Genomic DNA, 20841 nt, shown 5'->3' with positions numbered 1-20841 from the left:
ATGCTCCTGGAATTATATTTAATTGTTATTAATATTATATGATATTTAAACGAAAGAAAGAAGGGACAATGAAACAAACAAACAAAATAAAATATTTAAAAAAAGATTAATCTGTATTAGGACATTTTGACATCTTCATCATCGAATTTCGTTAGTAACGTCAGCAGCGACAACATTAGTGACAATTCATGTATATAGTGACTTTTGGAAATATTAATTACAATAAACATATCCTTGTGCAACCTGAAGTAACTACAAAATCAACCTGACCTGTAACATCCCAATAATTACATTGTAAATCAAACGAAAAACAAAATAAACGAAAAATCGTTGCTAAAAAATAAACGATAGGTACAACTGAGTTTCTTCCGCCAGTTCTTCTCAGATCTGGGGTGTCGCTTTCGAAATGATGGTGGTAAATTTTTTTCTTGACAAGAACGTACAAACAGCGTAATGCTTCTATATTCAATAAAGATTTTTGACTTTTCGCGTACTCATTAATTGTATTGTTAGAATATGTCATTATGCTTATAAGCATGGCTTATAGGGGTCGATCGTCACGTGTTAGATCACCTTTATCCAATATTTAGGTACAAGTTTCATCAAATTCGGTTCAATGGTTAGGCTGTGAGAGAGGAAAAGACAGACAGACAGAGTTACTTTTGAATTTAGAATATTAATATAGATAAAGCGTGGACAAAGGGATAGACCTAGTGCTCTAAGAGCTCTGAGCTCTGCTTTAAATTATTATAAATATTGTTAAATGTGAAAGAAACTGTTTTTCAAGATATTACTTCACGGTTACTATCATGAATAAACGAAATTGTTTCAGTTCAAACTGACTCCCCGTATGGTGCTCTTGGATTGCTCGAAACTTCAACTCGGTCGGGGTCGACGGGACGACTCAGTAGCTGCCTTCAGAAGACGTCTCGAAGTATTCAGGGAACAGAGCTTACCGATGTTAAAGAATTTAGACCAACAGCATCGACTCGTGATCGTAAGTCACAAAATTTAATGAATCAAGGTCATTGATAAGTTGTAATTTGTGTCTCATCAATTATTAAAACCCTTTCGCTTTGATATTATTAATAAATAATATTGGATGCTAGGTGGATGGTGATACAGACTCATCGGACGTACAGCTTGAATTCACGAGGGTTTTGGAGGAGGAGATGGAGAAGGCTGAAGCCATCGCATCGATACCACAACAGAACGCCAACCCACAGACACACCTACCGCAGAATGGGAACGTCTCTGGTACGTGCGAAGTTTTATATTTTTATAATCATTACTAGTTGTAGTCGTGGTTTCCGTTACTAAGATTTTTGGGCTGCCATCAGCTCTCTCACCCCTCCTTATCAATTACGTGGTTCTAATAGACGTACGTGCGATTATGCGATGTAATATTGCTTATAATAATTTAATAATTATTAGATTGCTTATAATAATAAATAATTTTAGGGCAAACTAGTCACTCATCACGACATTCACCACCGAACAGCAATACTTTTAGCAATCCGTTTTGTGTCCTACGGTTGGAATGGTGAGTGAGCCAGTGTAATAAGACACAAGGGACATAACATCTCAAATACCAAGCCTTGTGGCGCATTGATTATATAAGGAATGGATTGACTATTACTTACAGCCTATGGTGGTCACCATTTGCCGTGGTGATCATAATAAAATAAAAATAAACTTATATTGATCATACATTTATTAACAGACGGAACGACGATACAACAATTCGCGCATACAGTGTCTCGGATCGGGGCAGGAATCGCCAACGGAGTCGCTCGGAACGGGTCGGTACATAACGGAACATTGCCAAACGGGACAGTCGGTAACGGGTTCATTGGCATGACTAATAATAAGGTTTGCATTATTCACAAGAAAATCATACGATATATTATTTTTAACAACTTAATGCCCATAAAACCCCTTTATTAAACTCATTAATTTACACGAGTATACGCCACATTAAGTATTAAAGCCGTCACACAGATATCGACTCGTTGATCCAGGGGCTGACTCGAAAGGTTGCAAACCCTGGATTAGAACGAGAAAAGTTATTGAGTTTTTTTGTAGACAAATGTAAGCATTTATAGTTTGCGTGACTCAGTAGTAACTCGTAAGTTTGTCAATTGACATTATTAATACGCCCTCACCTCAGAAAGAACGTAAAGCCAGAATTCCTTAAGTCCTACGCCCGAACTCTCTCTGGTTGCTCATGCTGTCCCATCGGATTATGAGAATGACGAGACCTGTGTGCCACTGTATGCTTTCCTTCCATAATATATCTTGCATCTCTTTTGTCTTTTGTCTGCTCCCTTAAAAATGATCGCCTTAGTCGAAATATATAATCTATGTAATGTAAAAAGTATAATATATTTTGCTCTCTATCCATAACTGTAAGGGGATATGAGTAACAGATAACACATCGATATTATAATTTTAGTTCTTAAACTCGTTTTAGGTAAAGCCAATGATCAACAACATCTCCAAGATACCCACAGTCTCGCAAATGACGCAGGACCAAGTGAGGCGACTTTACGAGCAGAGTTCTGGTGAAATCACAATGAACACCCATATATAGATTAAGGAACCGCAAATAAACGTCTCATAAGTTTGAAAAAAAAAATGTAAAAAAATTATCGTGTCTTATTCTGGACGAAAAATATTAAAGTGCCGAAGAGTTTGAAGTATTTTGGATGAAATAGTTCTTTAATTAATTCTTAGTTATTTATTAATCGAATATAACTTACTAATTAAATGTTATATATGCATTCATTGAAATTAGTAATGATATTATATTCACTATTATTAAGTAAATACGGTTTCCACGTAATTCATCTGAGTGTTGACACCGTCGCGTATTCCTGTCGATCGTATTCAGTAGAGCTTACACTCTCGCTGAATAGTTAACTGCAAAAATATATTTTATGGCAGAATTCCACTTTAATTTTTTTTTCATTTTGCAAATTTTACCAACAAAATTATATGAGACTAAAACATGATTTTATAAAAAAAAATGGAAACGTTCAAGGTTTATATTCCACTGCAATAAACAGATATTGTTTACAATACAAGAGATTCATCACACGAATTAGGTTACATTTAACGTCTAACAATAACCCAAACGAACTTAGCAACGCCAGGTTAACTTGAGTATAGTCTGTGAAAACGGATGTGTCTTGTTATAAATTGAACGCAAATAAAATAAAAAAGTAACAATAACTATACTTAAGAAAACTTTTTTATTAAAATTTAAATAGAATCAACTCCACAATTTTTGTGAAAATATATTACAGTGTAATTATAAAAAAAATATGTGTGTGTTTTTACCGTTATATCGTTTTATGAAAAAATTTAAAAAATAGTTAATACGTCATGACGATTTAATGTCTTTCAAAACCTTACTAGAAAAAAAATTACATAATATTATTATTTATCTGTTCTAAATCTGTCTGAAGTTCTGTGAAGTATTTATTTCTACATTAATTTAATTTTTGATTTAGAGTATTGTTAATTTTTTTTAAATTTGTAAATTCAACTCTCAAAATTTCTTACACTATAGATACACTACAACTTATTGCAATTTCGAAAGGTTCTATCCTAACCATATTTGAAACATATAACGCATAGACTAACAATAAAAATAGCATAAATAGAAACAAATAATGAGAACAGACAACAATTATAATTAATGAAGTTCCTGACAGATTATTTTCAATCATGTAAGCGTTACTTCTTTATTTGAATATATTTTTTTTTAATTTAACTTTGACTTGTGATGAGCTAGGCATAAACCGTTACAGAAGCTTAATAATTATCTGCAATAAATAAAGTTACTTAAGTAAAGAATTCATTATCTGTTAATTAATTTAATTCCTTGCTGTTCTTTTAATATTTAATGGCCAATTTAATGTTAATAAGATTTTGCACAACTGTCAATAAAAATAGAATAGAACTTCTAATGGAATTATATAGAAATACTAGTAATTATTTCATCTAGTAACTATTTCATAAAAAAAAATTGATTTCAAATTATAAGTAAGTACACAATTGGACGAATTTAAATTCATATAGATATTAAGTGTAAAATTAATATTTATTAGTAATTTTTTATTTAGATATTAAATAGAATAAATTACTTTTTAAATTATTATGAAACGATTAAAAGCGTTTAATTAAAAAAATCATGCACAATTTATAATTAATATAAAAAAATTCAAATGCTAAATTAAAAAAAAAATCGCACAGTTGTTTATGATAAATAAAATTGTAGTTTTAAAAGAGTATAATGTCAGTCACTAGACATTTAAGACCAAAACCGGCTGATGAGGACCATTTTAGTATATACAATATGTACATAATATTATTAACAATATGCATTTTAAATTTGTAGAAATTTAGATTTACGGATATTTATAATTAGTGTTCACGTAGAATAACACAAAACAGGGGCCAACTTAGTCTTAGATTTACTAGTCATTAGAAAACAATGCACGACCGTGTCAGTCCGCAAATCGACACATTTATTTTTAGAAACAAGCAAAATGTTCAATTTTATTGTTCTAAACAAGAACCACTTTCAAAATAGTATATCAATCATCATATTATTAAAAGTAGCGACTACTTATCTATTGTAAAGTTATCGATCAGTATTTTTAAGTAATTAACCTAAAATTTTGTTATACTATAATACAGCTCTATATTTATCTCGTTAATAATCTGTATTCATCAACATCTTGACACTGACATTTCTACGACATATTTTTATTCTATAACATTTTAAAGCACTAACTAAGTATAAACATATTGAAATTATACGTTTAGTGATATCTTCGACTTTAGTATTTTATCATTAGGTACGCTATACACATTTAAAATAACGACTTAGACAACACAGAACTAGAATAGCGCTCCACAATTATTCGTTCGTTCTGATTGCGTCATTCGATTAAAATTCACAACCCTTGTAGACGTCATTCAATAGATGCTATCCGCTGGGTATAACAGACATATATCATAGTAATGAGTATGAAAAATACAGTAAATATTTAAATTCAATTTTAATTCCCATATTTTATAATTAAATTGAATAATACATATTTATGAGGTAAAGGCTAATAAAAATTAGTGCCGATAGGGCACAGATTATTATTTAGAACTATTGACTTATATGTATACTACTAGAAAAGGGAAAGAAAGCAGGGGGGGGGGGGGAGCCGTGACGATCGCGCAGATGTGGCACAATACTTTTTATCTTTTTCCATTTGTCTCTGAGAGTATTTGTCTCAATTATGGTCATAGTTATAATGGGTATTAATTCGATTAGACAATAACATATAATCAACATAACTGATTTAGGTGAGAACTTTAAAGAAAACAGAAATCAATTTAATACTTACTTAAGAAAAAGTATGTCTACAAAGACAAAAAAAAACATTGGTAAATGTTTTTCGAGAGAATGTTGAATGTTGAATGAGAATGTTTTTACAGTATCGAAGAGTGAAATTCGGCATTTTTGTAAAAATAGTACTTAAGTAGTTTTTAATAATATTTGTTTCTGCTACAATATCAACATATCGGTTGTACTGCTCCCTCTTAGGTAAAACTAGTAAAGAGTAAGCGAAAGAGCACATCATGCATGTAATTTTCGTGAAATAATTTGTTTACAAGAAAATACGAATTAATTAAAAATACGAAGTCTGAATTTATTAAAAACACTCATAAATTGCTGCTTTTAACAGCTGTCAGCTCCTTTCGGTCGTTCGCATTCGACTAATTGAGTTGTGGTCAATTGACCCTAACTGACTGCGCAATATCTCAGTACCGGACAACGCGTCTAGTAGTATACACTTAAGTCAATGAAAAGAACATATTAATTTAATTGCCATTGTAAAATTGAAAGAGTAGGTAGATATTTTATCTGTTTTATGACGAAGATGCCCTTTACGATTTGTATTTATGAAATTTCAATCACTAATAGGGTTTAATTAAAACTAAGCGTAGGTATTTGTTTTGAAATTGTTAAACATCAATATTTAAATTTGATGTTATATTGATGGGATTTGATTGATGGGTTGAAAGTATGTTTTTGTTAAAATCTTTTAATCGCAGCCTCGGTGCGAGACCGTTACTTTTGCAAAAATTGAAAAAATTAGTTAAATGCATAAAATAAGTGTCCTGAAGCAACCCTTTACTTGGGGCTTACCTTACTTTCATAGTACACGTAGTTTCCGTAAGTATCATTTATGGTTTTGGCGCGAATCACGGCGACGCTTGGTGAACGTCAAAGTTTTAAATGCTTCTCCTGCAAAAATTGCATTTTCGCAAAAGAGACGCACTCGCACCGGGGGTGCGTAATGTTATTATTAAAAATATGGAAAAAAATTATATCGAAATCGGTGGCAAGAAACTATGTAGTCGTAATTAAAAAAATTATGTGTATTATAAGATTATAAATATGCAATTAAACTTTTACTTATAGTATGTAACGTTAATCTTGTATCTGTATAAAGGTGTCTATAAATACAATAAAATTAGCAAAATTTAAGTTCCTGTTATAATAATGTAACGTTTATTGGGAGCGTTCATAAACTCAAAGGAAGAAATAGAAAGCAAACTATGCAAAATTGATCTGGGGTGCCCGAGAGGAGGAAAGACGGGCTCATCGTAAATTTCTATAATTTAATTTTTTATATATTTTGTAAGCTATATATTAACACTGCCGTGCGTATGTATTTTGTGGTCACAATACTCGTTAGCTTGGGGCGTTTGAATAACTAGATTTAATAGAAGCAAACTACGTATCACTCAAGGATCAAACAAGTCATGTCCGACTATAAAATTTGTAAACTGAGACCTCGAGGCTTATGGACGCTCTCTACAGATAAAATATCATTGCAATCAAAGAACTTTCAGTGAGTTGCTTAATGTAACAATTTTTCAATTCACATGATAAGCTATGTAAGTGCCTTCTACTTAATATTGAAATTAATCTCTAGACTATGTATAAACAGAAGCAAAATAGTGAGTGACGTCACAAGTGTTGCAACTACTAAATTTTATTAATTGTATAATTTATCTTTATTTCATGAATAAAGCATTTTATGTTCAGTTAATTAACTATGATATCATTATTATACTTTACAATATCTAATAATTTTCAACTATTTGTATATTTAACGATAGACAGTTTGGAGATTTTTATTTTATTCCTTTAAAGTTAAATATCGAATACGATGTCACATCACGAGCATATTGCAAATGTATGGAACTTAGAAGGAAATACATAGTGTTTGTAGTTTGTAATATGTTTAGGAAAATTCAATAAATGCGCACTTTTTTATCGTTATAGTTTTGTTTCTGTTCACACAAAGCCCTCAGGCGATTAACGCCCGACACACCATCGCGGCCCCCGGAAAAGTAAAGCTACCATCGCACTTTCGTATCAGTGTTCAATCTAATAATGCCTCACACACGTCCACTGCCTAACCATACGGATCAGCAGCGTTTGCGTCGCCCGCGGTCCATGTCGTGAACCGCTGCATAATTCGCTACACCTAACTTTTATTTAATATACTAAAACAAATATATAAAATATAAAACAAAGGTCATACAGGAATACACTATCATCCGGACCAGAATCCAGATCGTAAATATAAATGGTGAGAGATCACCCAGGATTCAGTACATGTGGGGCTCCGTCCAAATAGATTTAAAAAAAAAACAATATATACTCTATTTCTGTCCAAAGTCGAGTGTTTGAATGCCTCTTTCTGATCAGTCTGATGAGAGGTGATTTGGACTCCATATGCTTAATTTATGTTTTTATATGGCAGCACCATCTACAAATTCACAATGTTTTGAGGAAAAGTGTCCAAGACCGATCTAGGTAACAATGACTAAATAAAATTGTAAGAACTGACAAATTTTTATCGTATAATTGTAATATTTATGTAACGTGTCTTTATAATTGCTTAAAAATTATGTGCACAATAAATTAATCAAATATAAGGTGAAGTTTTGAAAAATTGTTAATTTTGTAATTGTTATTTTTGTTGCCAAGATCCATGCGAATGTTATATCTATAATCCTGTAATTGAGTAACAATTTCTTCTCGTGAAAAAAATCTTATATAGCTCTACCACATTGGAGTAAACACTGGGGTACAAGTTGGGGTAACCCAATTCTACTTTGTGTTAGGGCTTTGTGCTAGCCCGTCTGGGTTGGTATCACCCACTCATCGTTAAACACCAATACTTAGTTTGATTGTATTCCGGTTTGGAGAGTGAGGAAGCCTGTGTCTGGAGCTACAGGCACAAAGCACACATCCTTTTAGCTGCCTATGCTGGTGGCCGATAAAATTAATGGTTGATATTTCTTACGGCTCAATGTCTAATCTAATGTGCTGGTGGGTGTAAACAGTGTGTTTTATCTTTCATTATTGGGTCTTAAAGATATTTAATTTCAAGTGAGTTGATTCTTATTCAATTTTACGTGGTATTTTAAAATCCACGAAACAAGGGTTATACTTCAAGAAAACACATCAATATATCGTACAAGCGATCAATTACCGCGATGCAAATTTATTTCTTACAGATGAGTCTGGAAATAATTTAGCTGTTAATTATATAAATCATATAAATGACACCGATCGAAACAATAAATAGTAAGCATCGTACACTTGCTACCATCTCCCATTATAGCGGTAACAATACCGATAGTCTGTACCAGGTACCATTCAATGTACGGAGAATCAATAAACTTAATCAACTTTGATCGTAAGTCTTTTAACCTTATAGGATATCTTGACATTTGGGACAAAGGGTTTTTTATTGTATTTGGGGTATTTCCTAATGTACGGACAGTAAATGTGTTGTTTTTATTACACGTATTTGTATATATTTTTAGCTCATAATTCTTTTATAACAAATTAAATAAGAAAAATTATTTCGAAAGCAGATATTTATAAGGGTTATATTATAAAAGTATATCACAGTAGGGCTAACTAATATTTTGAATCTATCTACCGATTAAAAATACGAGACAAGTATTTTCGACAAATAAAATTAAATTTATATTCATATTAGGCTTAAACAAAAATATATTTTGAGATAACAATCAAAGATCCGTCTCTAATACCTTTCAGTTGAATACCAAATCGCTGCCAATTGGCCTGAATAAAATATGACCTTTACGTAATTAAATTTTAAAAATATAAGGTAAATATATTGTCATATTTTTATTAAATAATTAGCATATCCATAAAGAAATTAATATAATCTTAAAATAATTATATACATATCTTAAACTATATATAAATATAATTATAAAATAATATCAGTTTTTATCTATGTATATCGATATGACTACCGAATCTGTAATGTAATAGATGTTACACTTCCCGCCATTTCGCCTGAAGCTTTCCCGCGCTGTCAGGTGGCTCTTAGGTTCTTTGGCACAGTTTTCATGGCCTTGACCGCTCAAATCAAACCGCAGTTGCCCCGCAGAGCTCGCGGTACACGGACGTAGTGATATTTTATTTTGGAACTGGGATCGCGGTATATTTTAAAAAATGGTAAGTGTTCATACATTTTATAACTTAAACTTATGTCTAATAAATACTATGACTCGTGTCATATTGAATAAAAAAAAATAACTAGCTGTGTAATATATATTCTGTGTGCCTGAAACAGGGAGGGAATATATTTCAGTCGGATTGTATAACGTTACGTCACTGGTGCGATAATAATAGAGTCCCCATATTATCTAAGGTTAAGCTGAAGCTTGTATTCTTTCGTGAAAGTTGCCAGTTCCTTAAAATAAATACCTGCATACGTTATCGATTTTAAGCAAATACCTCGCACTTCACGTTACAAATCGTCTAGGCAGTACAAACTTACTAAAGCTTAGGAAAATTGTTATATACTTTTGTTTTCATACCTTACTTTAAGAAAGTTTAACTTGTAGAGACGTTATAAATTTACATTTATTGCAAATATTTAAAAATACATTTCTAGAACAAAACCATATCATAATAAACATAAATAAATATCACAAATATTATATAAGTACAGTTATGTTAAAAAGTATTCTCGTTGCATTTATAAGGACGCGATTTCTTCAACTGAAAATAACGTCCAATGTTATAGCGGAAAAAATAAATAGAAATAAAATTAACTAGATTCAAACTCATATTAAAAGCGTAAATTAAATAAATTGACATTCAACTTGCTTAAAAATTCTATTAAAAACACAACATTCATAATTCGCATATAAAAAGATTAAAAAATCTTTGATTATTCTTCATCAGATTAATAGTCATATCGTCATACATACGTCATATCTACAAATGCATTCTGATAAGAATTATAATTCGCGATAAAAATCTACATGAAAAAATATTCCTGCTGTTTTTTATTGGAAAATTGTAAACTGAAAATTTTACAAAAAACTTTGTATACGGAAAACTGAGATAAGAACCAAATATCGTGGGTTCAATTCAGGTCAACCATACTGAGTTTTAGCTTTAGTCTCTTGTGTGCGCGTGACGTAATTTATATAAACATATTTTTTTAATTAAAAAAGGTTTTCTTTAATTAAAAAATCATTAAATAAACGTCAATTTCGATTGCATCTGGGCGTCCATAGTCGGTCACACTATTTATTTATTTATTGAAACATGTTATTCAATATATCATTGTTAAAATTCATACTTAACACTATTACACTACATAGAAAGCATATACAGGGTTATTTATTGGTAATTCGACGTATTCCCGTTAGGAGGTGTTAGGGGTGACTATTTGCGATAATTTTAACCCCCATATGCATGATGCAAAAGTGAACCATTTTTGAGTTATTACTTTTTTAGATTTTTTCAAAATAAGTCAATAATGCAACTACAAAAATTTATTTAAAAAAAAAAATCTATTAAAATCTACTTTTTTCTTCTGATTTATAAAAACGATTAAACACTGGATATTTTTCAATATTTAAACAATAATTAGCAGTCCAAATTAAAAAATGGGAGACGGAAAACGATATTATTTCAATATTTTTTTTATTTTTTTCCCTCAAATATGCCTGAATATTATTGTTTAAACATACTACGTTACTTTAATATGCTCTACATAGAGCTAACATCAATATGTAATAATGTTTATTTATGTAAAATTTCATCTTAGTATTTGAAAGTGCTGACTATCTTTCAATCAATGTCTTTACGTACAACAACATAATACTTACATGAGCTGATCTGCATGAAATTAGACATGCTCAAGCTAAGTCAGAATCTGCGCTGTTAATGTACATATATATATTTTATTTTATTATATACACCTTAAAGTAAGGAAACCTTCACATTGAAGTAAAGGCGTTAAAATATACTGCAATCTTTAATGAAGTTGTGGAATTTTCAAAAATACATTCGAATAAAAATACCATGAATTACTAGAATCGGTTCATAAATCGAAATATTTTACATAAATCGCTTTAAACAATTCATTAAAAAATAGGTCAAGAACCTTAAAAAGAACGTTCTTTCGTTTTATTCTTGGCTCTAAACGGATGAGAATGTACTGAACTTTATAAAGTCAATTTCGAGCGACTCGACGTCTTTAGTTTCGCTTCTATTTATTTTTACGGCGTTAGTTATTAGATTCAAAGATGTCAAAGTTAAAAGTCTGACTATACAAATACGTTTTAATTTTTTCTATCTCTTTCCTCGCTTACTCAGCAATAACTAAACTACATTAAATGGTTTTATAATATTGAAGTTAAGGAGTACATATATATGTAATAAACATTAATTAACATAAGAAAAATTTTTAGATAAATGAAAAAAATTAGTTTCTGCACAAATCATTAACACGTTGAATAGTGACAAGAATGCTAGCAGCATTTCTCATTTGAATTATAATACCTATATTCTAGGCGATAAAATAAATCAGTCCTCCTATCACCAGTGGAATACTCAATCCAATTTTAATTAATATTTATGTTTTTTTTTCTATTGTATCAGTCTACGTCTTCGAGTAGTTGAGCTGAAATTGTTCTGCCAATTTCACATATTAAAAAAAAGACACGTAGAAGGTAAACGAATTAATAAAACGTTTTTTATTGATGATCGGATATGATTAGAAATAAAAAATAATATTCCATGGCGTATACAATATTCTATTAACGTTACATATATATACTTCTACAATATATAATTAAATACGAATAAAAAGCGGCTTATAAATTCAGAAAAATCATCATGAAGTTTCTGTATTTAAAGAAGTAAAAAAGCATTACAAAATTTTTATTACTTGATAATTTTAGCCTCACCTTAAGTCCTAACCAAATCTTCGAATAAAACGTTTATATCTATCGTTTTTTTTATTTTATTTTGATCGTTTATTATTCTACGTCTTGAAAATAAACGAAGCGATTGACGCAAAATGCCTTGCATATATAAGCTCGGACTTTTCCAAAATAATCCAGTGTTGAACGGCACAAGCTTGCCAGCTGGCGTTGGACTTGCGAGCTTACACGTGTGTAAATTTAACATCAATGTGTTCTTTCGATGTGTTTTAACCTTTTTGTTTGTGTATTTTTAAAGTCCATCACGACGATGACGGTGTTATGAGTTCTATCGATTTCGTTACTTTAAATTCGTATGTATTATGTTTATGATTATTATTTTTTTTCGAGAATATTCTACGTTTTAATAAATTAGTGCAGTGAAGTGTTTACATTTGATATTACTTAAAATACTTACTGTATGTTTGTAATGCTTTGGAAATATTAGTAGAACAGTTGTTCCTAAAGTAAAAAGTCCTTCACTCTGAGCCTATTTTTTAGTCCCTTTTGTAAGTTCATAGGTCTGAGTTCTGACGTCTATCGTGTTCATATAGAAATACAGGCAACACCAATATTTATGTTATTATTATTATCTCGTGTGATCAACCACGTGTTATTTATTCCCTTGATCACATATAGATTTCGATAAAGCTTACAATATCGCTATACAAACCTAACTATTTTGTTCAGCTTCACTTTAATCATAATTTTAACCATTCAGGATTCCGGGACGTTCACAAACATTATATACAAATGTCACAATGTAATATACATTCATTTTCATTCTTCGTTCGATCTCATGGCGTTTACTAGTATGGCTTTGCCATCAGATGCCAACCATTCACCAGTCATTCAACTGCCAAATACCAGTATTATATTACAGTGCTCCGAATGTTTATGTATTAAAGTGTTTTGTATGCACTAGTCACGGTCGAGTGTGATGTTCGCAAGTACGTCAACATCTCACAAAAATCTCAATCAAGACAAAGTAATCCAGATGTCTTATCAACAGCTGAGTCAAATCAATACTAAAATTTAAAAGTGTATTAGAGATACTTTAATTTTTGATGTATCTCTAATATATCTATCTCTATCTAAAATAAGTAATTTGATATTGATGACAAAGACAAAGTATTGTATGATATACAACTTGATTCAACATAATACATACGAATGTTTACCAATTCATCTTATGCAAATAACTATCCGTATAAATTAGAAAGATATATATAACGAAACTCTGAAATACACACACAGACATAAAACTCAAACACGTGCGTTTAAGTAACAGTTTGTTTTAGTTAAATGAAAACCAGTACTATCGAAGAAAAAGTTATTAAATGTAAATATTTATACATACTTGTGCTTCTCGTCGCCACATGGCTGCAGATAGAGAACCATAGTTTGAAGACCAACATACATTTGAAGGTATATAAATAAATCTGTTTATTTCATCAACATTTCAATCATTAAAATCGCCAAGTTCGTACTGGTCATTACTGCCCATGTTACAGCGATAACGAGCTTAGTAATGAGTGTTAGAAAAAAGGCTTTCTATAAATAGCCAACGTAAGCAAGGACGTAATCTCTGAGTGTCTTTTGTGATTAAAAAACATACACTGTATACGGTATCCATATGGTATACACAGTAACCAAAGAGGTTATCTTAGAAAAGATCAAAAGCTTTATTTTATTGTCTCCATAAAATTACATTCGACTGAATTATTTCTACGTTTTGAATCACCAGTAACATTTAATTAAACTCATAAATTGATGATCGAAAGTCCTTGTAAAATTGATTTGAATATTTAAAAAAATGTAATACTTTTTTTTTAAAAAGATAAAGGCCACATTACATGACAACTTACGTAATAATAACTTGTATAGGTTACATTTTAAAAATTATATAAATCCATAGAGATTTAAAATAAAATAAAATTAATAAACATATTTTTTATATCTGTCGAGCGATCTCAACGCAAAAATCTTAGTTATATAGAGCGTGCGGACTTCGTGATGTGCCAATTAAAAATGTAAGGAAATATATAGTCGGCACTGCTGAATACTATTATACTAAAGTGTCACGGCTAAAAATTGAGGCTAATTGCTATTTTTTTTGTACTATTTAACTAAAAACTGTGGCATTAAAAATTATTAACGTTATTTTAAACTAAGTAACTTATGTACAAATAAGTTTAATAAACGTAATGAGTAACTATGTCGCCAATTAATGTCAAAATGTCAAAATGATTGACGTGACGAAAAATACTGAACACTGTCAATATTTATCTTTTTGTTGTCTATGACATTATAGTCGTCATGGTCATAAATTAATATCAAGAGCTTTGTATGTCCTTCTACAAAAACAAATAGCTTATTTTTTTAATTTATAAGTCACTAGTACTCGTCTTGGTTTAAATATACTTCTAGATAGTCCTTCAATTAATTTGGTATTAGAAATTTGTTAGTTCTTATTTGTAGCATAGGTTCTGTTTAACGTTAAGTATTTATATGTCAAGATAGACTGTCAAATCGTAAAACGCATCGAAATAATAGTGGTTGGCCACTAAGTACACGCACACTAGTAAAGTATGACATATGATATATATGATAAGGCAATCAAAATTTGCTCTTCTAAAACATGCTCAGATATATTCAAATTAAATTCAAAATACGCAAAATATCACATTTACGGATTGGGTTCTGGACTAGGTATAAAGAAAATTACATTAAAAAAAACACGCTCCGGCAAAGGAACTATGTACTATGAAAATCTTTTTTTGTCGACTTGTTCAAATTTCCATCATAAAACTCTCCAGGAAGTACCTACTATATAATTTTTTTTTAGTTTCTAGGTGTTTTTATTTGGCATGTACATATTTGTTTTGGAATCTGATCTTCTTCGAAGGACTGTTACTAGGCTGCACAGTCGCGTTTCCTTTGCCCGAAAAATACTAATAAAATTAATTCGAATGACTATTTATAAAAAGAAAATATGCAATTTTATTTATGGCTTTTTGAGATATGCCCTCGTATTTATTGAAGCCGTCTGCCAAACTCTACTAGTTGACGTGACTTTATAGTCATTAAAAAGAAAAAAGAACTAGATCATTATAATTTGAATCTACGCAGGGATTCGATAATAAACAATTCTCAATATTTTATTGAATACTTAATACATAAAATTAAATCGTTATTATTTTTCTTATAAACAAATAAGATAGAGAACAATATAAACGAGGAAAATTAATTTATTGTGACTTATTTTAGCTCAGACAGTATACAAATAACAATAATAAAATTGTTTTCAGTTAGAGATTTCAGACGGCGGCGGCGGTCACTGTCAATGACTAATCACCGAAATAGACAACCTCGATGTAATCGTAGAGGCGTTACTGACAGAAATTGTTCTAAACATACAATAGCAACGTAGTCAATGCTACAAAATATATTATTATAATAAATAGCTAGCTTCTCGCCCGCGATTGCTATGAAAAATTCTCGTAATCATTTTATTTTCGTGATGATTTTACCGGAACCTTAACCAAAAATTGCGGTTTCAAGCTGGCTACACAGTTTTATCTTAATTTGTTTAGTTTGTTTTTGTAATGCATCTGGTGATCCGCGGTACAGGAAAACATTATGAGAAAAAGTACATGAATCGGATAAGTCTATTGCATGTGAATTACCCTAATCGGAGCGCCGTGGTAGAAGAAACTGAATCCTCTTATTGATAGGAGATCTATAGCAGTAGAATATTTACAGTCAGTTACATTACTTTTAATTATTCTTTCCAGTACGTTTTTTATAATGAACGAAACTGTTTGTATACGTAATAGTTGATATATAGGTATGCCCATATACCTGGCAAATAGACAACCTGATTGTAAGTGGCTACCACTGCTCATAGACACTGGTATTGAAAAAACATTAATCATTGCTCAAATTACCAATGTATTACCCACCTTGGAAACTTAAATTGTATGTCCCTTGTACCTGTGGTTACTGGTCTCTATCCCTTCAATTCCGAACTAGAAAATGTGATGAGTGGATTTATTCCCAGACGGGCTTGCACATAGCCCTGCCACCGAGCAGCAGTAGTAAAAATTATAATACAGTACGTATTTTTGACTTAGTAGATACATACTGCTAAGCCAATGAATTAGCAAATTTCACATTCACTAAATGCAAACATTTCATTGAGAGTGATAATGTGATTTATTATTATGCATTTGAATAAGATCCAAATCGTATTCGAGTGCTCGTTTATTTCATGTAAACGATTGTGAATTTAGGACTTGAATAATTTATCGACTTAACCTTTTAGTTTTCATTAGACGACCTTTTCGTCGAAGGTCAGAATATTTGGACGAAAAGTTGGAACGATGTTTTTATATAAAATACTTACGCAAAATAGTTGTATAACCAGATTAAATAGTTAAATTTTGCAAGGTAACACCTAGCTACTTAACAAAACTTTGTAGTAAATGGTTTTTTTTATGTTTATAAAAACTTTAATGACCACGATAAAGTAGTTGGTATAAAAATTGACTTAACTACCACTTAACTCGACTCTGGTGTAGACTCTGGTAGACTCGATCACTCAATCTTTTTTCTCCTGCAAATAATCGTATCTTCACAGACGAGTTGTCCGAGCCTTATTTAAATCTTTTCTACAATTTATATTTGCGTTATTTGATTACGCCTGCATGTTTTTATTACTGAGCAACATCACAATCAGTAACATTCAATCTTAATAAATCAGAAATACACGTACGGCGGTAGACGGTACTAAAGCTTAAGATAATATTGAAATAAATAACACAAATAAGCTTAATATAAATGTTATCATAAGGGATGAATATATGCTGAAACAAAATATTTCATAATAAATGAGAATAAAATAAAATAAAATAAAATGTTGTATATAAGAGCGAGAAATAAAACTAAAAGGTTTCAATTGTGAGGTAAGTTAAACTGTCATGTATAACATTATATTGTAAGAGTCGACGTGTATAATTATTAAATATTATATCACTTTTAATTTATTTTTATAAATCCAATAAAATGTATAACATAATAATTAAATTAATATTATTAGTAGAATTAAAACTCTTTGAATTTAAAAGATTTATGTCAAGAGTATACGTGTCAAAATAAACCAAGTTTTTCTTAGTACGTACATATATATTATTTAGCAACTATAACCCCTTTTATGGGAATATTTATGACAATATTTTTTATACATTTAATCGCGTATTATTGTTAATATGGAAGACAAACCCTGTTTTCCGTGTGAACAGCAAGTCATAGAGAAATATCCAGCGTGTCCACTTCAATGTATGTCACCAAAATGCAAAGCATATCAACGGACGGTATAGTTTTTTCTTGCGAATTTAGATCATAAAAAAATATTAAATTCATTAGTTTATGAACATCTTCATATCATCCTCCAGTTATAAGACATATCAAGCATTGTTACCGAAATGTAAGTACGACGTCAAGATATTTGGCTTCAAAGCTGCCGCTTTACGTCGGAAAAGACAAATTGTGAAAAATTTACTAGATATCTAAAATTCAGAGGTTCTTTATTTTGGCACGTTATCGTTAAGTTCCGCATTACTTGCTCTGCTCTGCAAGATTTTCTGAACAGGAGACCTTTGTTGCCTAGCTTTGCCAATAAAATTATTATTTTTAAATGAAACGTGGAAACGGACGAAAATGCCATAAACATCATAATATTATATAACTGTGTGCTGATGTAGTCAAATAAGCCGGACAATTTAAAAAAAATATCATTTAAAATTTTACATGTTCGTTGGATATGCGCAAATCGATTTTAAATGTACGCAGTGCGATAAAACTTAATATAATAAAACTCGCAGCAATTTTTTTAACAAACGATCATAGTAGAATAGTTAATGTAGAAGACGAGGGCGTTGATCTAAAAATAAATCACAGATCACTCCTCGCAACTAGGATAAAATAATAGAGCACGTACAAATGTTTACTACATACAACACTTGATTTTTACACCTTCGTTTCATGGTAGGTATCAAGATAACTCCGGGCAATATCAAGTCGTTAATTTGCTTTTTGTAATCATAAAGCCTTACAAATGTTCTTATAATAATTATAATGTTGCATTTTACCGGGAATTTACTAAAACTTTGAGAGTAGTAGAGGTTAAATAATTGTTATAAATTCAATATTTTTGGCTTTAAGTAATTATAAATAATGAGTTGTTTCTTTCTAGGCACCAATTGACCCGAGCAAGACACCAATCGTTTGGATTCTGGGAGGTCCTGGATCAGGCAAGGGCACGCAATGCGAGAAAATAATCGCCAAGTATGGATTTACCCACCTCTCGACAGGCGATCTCCTCCGCGCCGAAGTGAAGAGCGGTTCCGAGAGAGCGAAGTGCCTCTCTGCCATCATGGAAAGGGGTAAGGCGAGCTACCATCATAAAATTCGCAATATTTATAATAATATCATCTTATAATCTTACGGTTCTAGTGATCCAATACTTGTACAATTATTTTATTTAGTTTATTTTTATTTAAGGCTACTATTTCCAAGATTCCCTGAGTTCAAGTCCCTGGTGGGTCGATAAAAAGTTACAGGGTTATTCTCTCAAAAAACTGGATTAGATTGGAAGTCTGATTAAGTACAAATTTATGTAGAACAAGGTCGATGTATGGCCGTACATCACTAATCAATTCTACGCGCCCTTTGAATTGTAAACAGTAATAATTACTCTTTGGTTGTAGAAATCTAATCGGTGGGTGTCAACGTCAACCCAGACTTGCAAAGATAGCATTGATTATTTAAATTATATTATATATTATATTATTATATTATAGAAACATCCGAAAAATATTTTTAGTAATATATTTTCTAAAATCTTTAATTAACTATAGTGAATAAATTGTTGGTGATGTTTCTAGGTGAGCTGGTCCCCAACGACCTCGTTCTGGACCTGCTGAAGGAAGCAATGTTGGCGAAAACAGACGAAGCCAAAGGTTTCTTAATCGATGGCTACCCGCGCGAGAAGTCACAAGGAATCGCCTTTGAGAAGACCATCGCGCCAGTTACTGTAAGTGTTTTACAAATGGAAATATTATCTAGAAAAGCCGAAATACTGCAGTGGTTAAAACATGTGATTCTCAACTAAAGATTGCGGGTTAAAACCCGGGCAAATATGACAGGTACATGTTAGCGCTTTTCGTAATACAAAAGTCGCCTAGATTGGTAGCAATTAAACAAATAACATTATTAGAAGTTAATCTTAATCTATCTGATGGTAAGTGGTCACCACTACCCATAGACATTGGTATCGAAAGAAATTAAGCATTCCCTACATCGACAATGCGCCTACGACCTTGGGAACTAGTGGCTGTAGTTAGTTATACATAAAGCCCAAGTGGCATCTCTCTAGTATTCTATATTTAACCAGTCTTGCTATTAAAACCGGTGGATATGTCTTGGAATATTGAAGAGCGGGTACGATATCTCGCAGGTGATAATCTACTTCGAAGCGTCGTCCGAGACGCTGACGAAGCGCCTGCTGGGCCGCGCCGCCAGCTCGGGGCGCGCCGACGACAACGAGGAGACCATCAAGCTGCGTCTCAAGACCTTCCTCGACAACAACGACCAGGTCCTGGCGCAGTACCCCGAAAAACTTAAAAGGGTAAGGCCGTCGCGGCATCTTTCAATCTTCAGTACAATTATAAACAGGAAGGTTTCAAAAACGTAAATTACATAAAAACGACTATGTAACTGACTTGTGGCTTGATTCTTTATTCCAACAAGTTTCCAAAAAAAAAGATTGGTCCAAAAAGCAGTGGAGAAGTGTGGTGAGTGCCACAGTCGATGTTGCCACCTACTTTGGTAACTAAGATGTTATGTCCCTTGTGACTGTAGTTACACTGGCTCACTCGTCGCTTAAACCGGAATATAACAATACATACTAAGTATTGCAGATCAGCGGTAGAACAGCTGACGAGTGGGTGGTACCTACCCAGACGTGCCTGCACAAAGCACTGTCACCTAGTAGAATAAAAAAAATTAAGTGGACACTAAATAAAATATTTAATTTAAAAATTCCTTGACGCGAAATCGAATATTTATATTATACGAATTATATTTGGACGATTTCCCAGATAAACGCGGAAGACAGCGTCGACGCAATCTTCAGCCAAGTCGTGCAGATCCTGGACCCGCTGGTCAAGTGATAGCTCTTAGATAAATTGTATATAATGAACTAATTAATTTTACGGCCTGTTGATCAATTATACTTTTATTTGGTTATTTATTAAATAATTTAATTTTTAAATTTTCTGGTTTTATTTTTTATTTTATGTAGATACTATTGTATGCTCACGCAATTGATTAAAAATGCTTTCAAATTAAATCAAATCACATACCCTCCGTAGAATATAATTTTATTAATTTCTATAGCATGGGTAGACGGACAGTCCGCGATGA

General features: G+C 31.5%; 2 protein-coding genes across 3 annotated transcripts in view; both read left to right on the top strand.

The window, feature by feature from the left end:
• The window catches only part of LOC113396690 (uncharacterized), a 31576-nt gene extending 28926 nt beyond the window's left edge, over positions 1 to 2650 (top strand). The window contains exons 10-13 of the mRNA XM_064220602.1: positions 833 to 997; positions 1110 to 1257; positions 1724 to 1872; positions 2474 to 2650. Of these exons, the coding sequence (XP_064076672.1) occupies positions 833 to 997; positions 1110 to 1257; positions 1724 to 1872; positions 2474 to 2593 (582 nt within the window). The 3' untranslated portion in view covers positions 2594 to 2650. The remainder of the gene's footprint in view (positions 1 to 832; positions 998 to 1109; positions 1258 to 1723; positions 1873 to 2473) is intronic.
• Positions 2651 to 9438: 6788 nt separating this feature from the next.
• On the top strand, positions 9439 to 20689 carry LOC113396684 (adenylate kinase isoenzyme 1). Of its 2 annotated transcripts, none has more exons than XM_026634729.2 (5): positions 9439 to 9586; positions 18611 to 18800; positions 19302 to 19450; positions 19874 to 20044; positions 20517 to 20689. In XM_026634729.2, exons 1-5 carry the CDS (start codon positions 9584 to 9586, stop codon positions 20586 to 20588), a joined length of 585 nt encoding a protein of 194 aa, XP_026490514.2. In that variant the 5' UTR covers positions 9439 to 9583; the 3' UTR covers positions 20589 to 20689. The 2 variants fall into 2 exon arrangements, with proteins under 2 accessions (XP_026490514.2, XP_026490513.2); XM_026634728.2 differs by lacking the exon at positions 9439 to 9586 and adding an exon at positions 13656 to 13782.
• The last annotated feature ends 152 nt before the right edge of the window (positions 20690 to 20841 follow it).

This window comes from Vanessa tameamea, chromosome 4 (genome assembly GCF_037043105.1).
Source record: "Vanessa tameamea isolate UH-Manoa-2023 chromosome 4, ilVanTame1 primary haplotype, whole genome shotgun sequence".
In the NCBI taxonomy this organism is placed as follows: Eukaryota; Metazoa; Arthropoda; class Insecta; order Lepidoptera; family Nymphalidae; genus Vanessa; species Vanessa tameamea.
The sequence above is the reverse complement of the archived record's forward strand: the minus strand, read 5'-3'. Positions and strand labels throughout refer to the sequence as shown.

Coding starts and splice junctions, on each gene's coding strand:
- LOC113396684 (XM_026634728.2), top strand. CDS start 13,660: ATGAAAACCAGTACTATCGAAGAAAAAGTTATTAAATGTAAATATTTA. Junction 13,783..18,610: donor AGACCAACATACATTTGAAG/GTATATAAATAA, acceptor GTTTCTTTCTAG/GCACCAATTGACCCGAGCAA. Junction 20,045..20,516: donor ACCCCGAAAAACTTAAAAGG/GTAAGGCCGTCG, acceptor ACGATTTCCCAG/ATAAACGCGGAAGACAGCGT.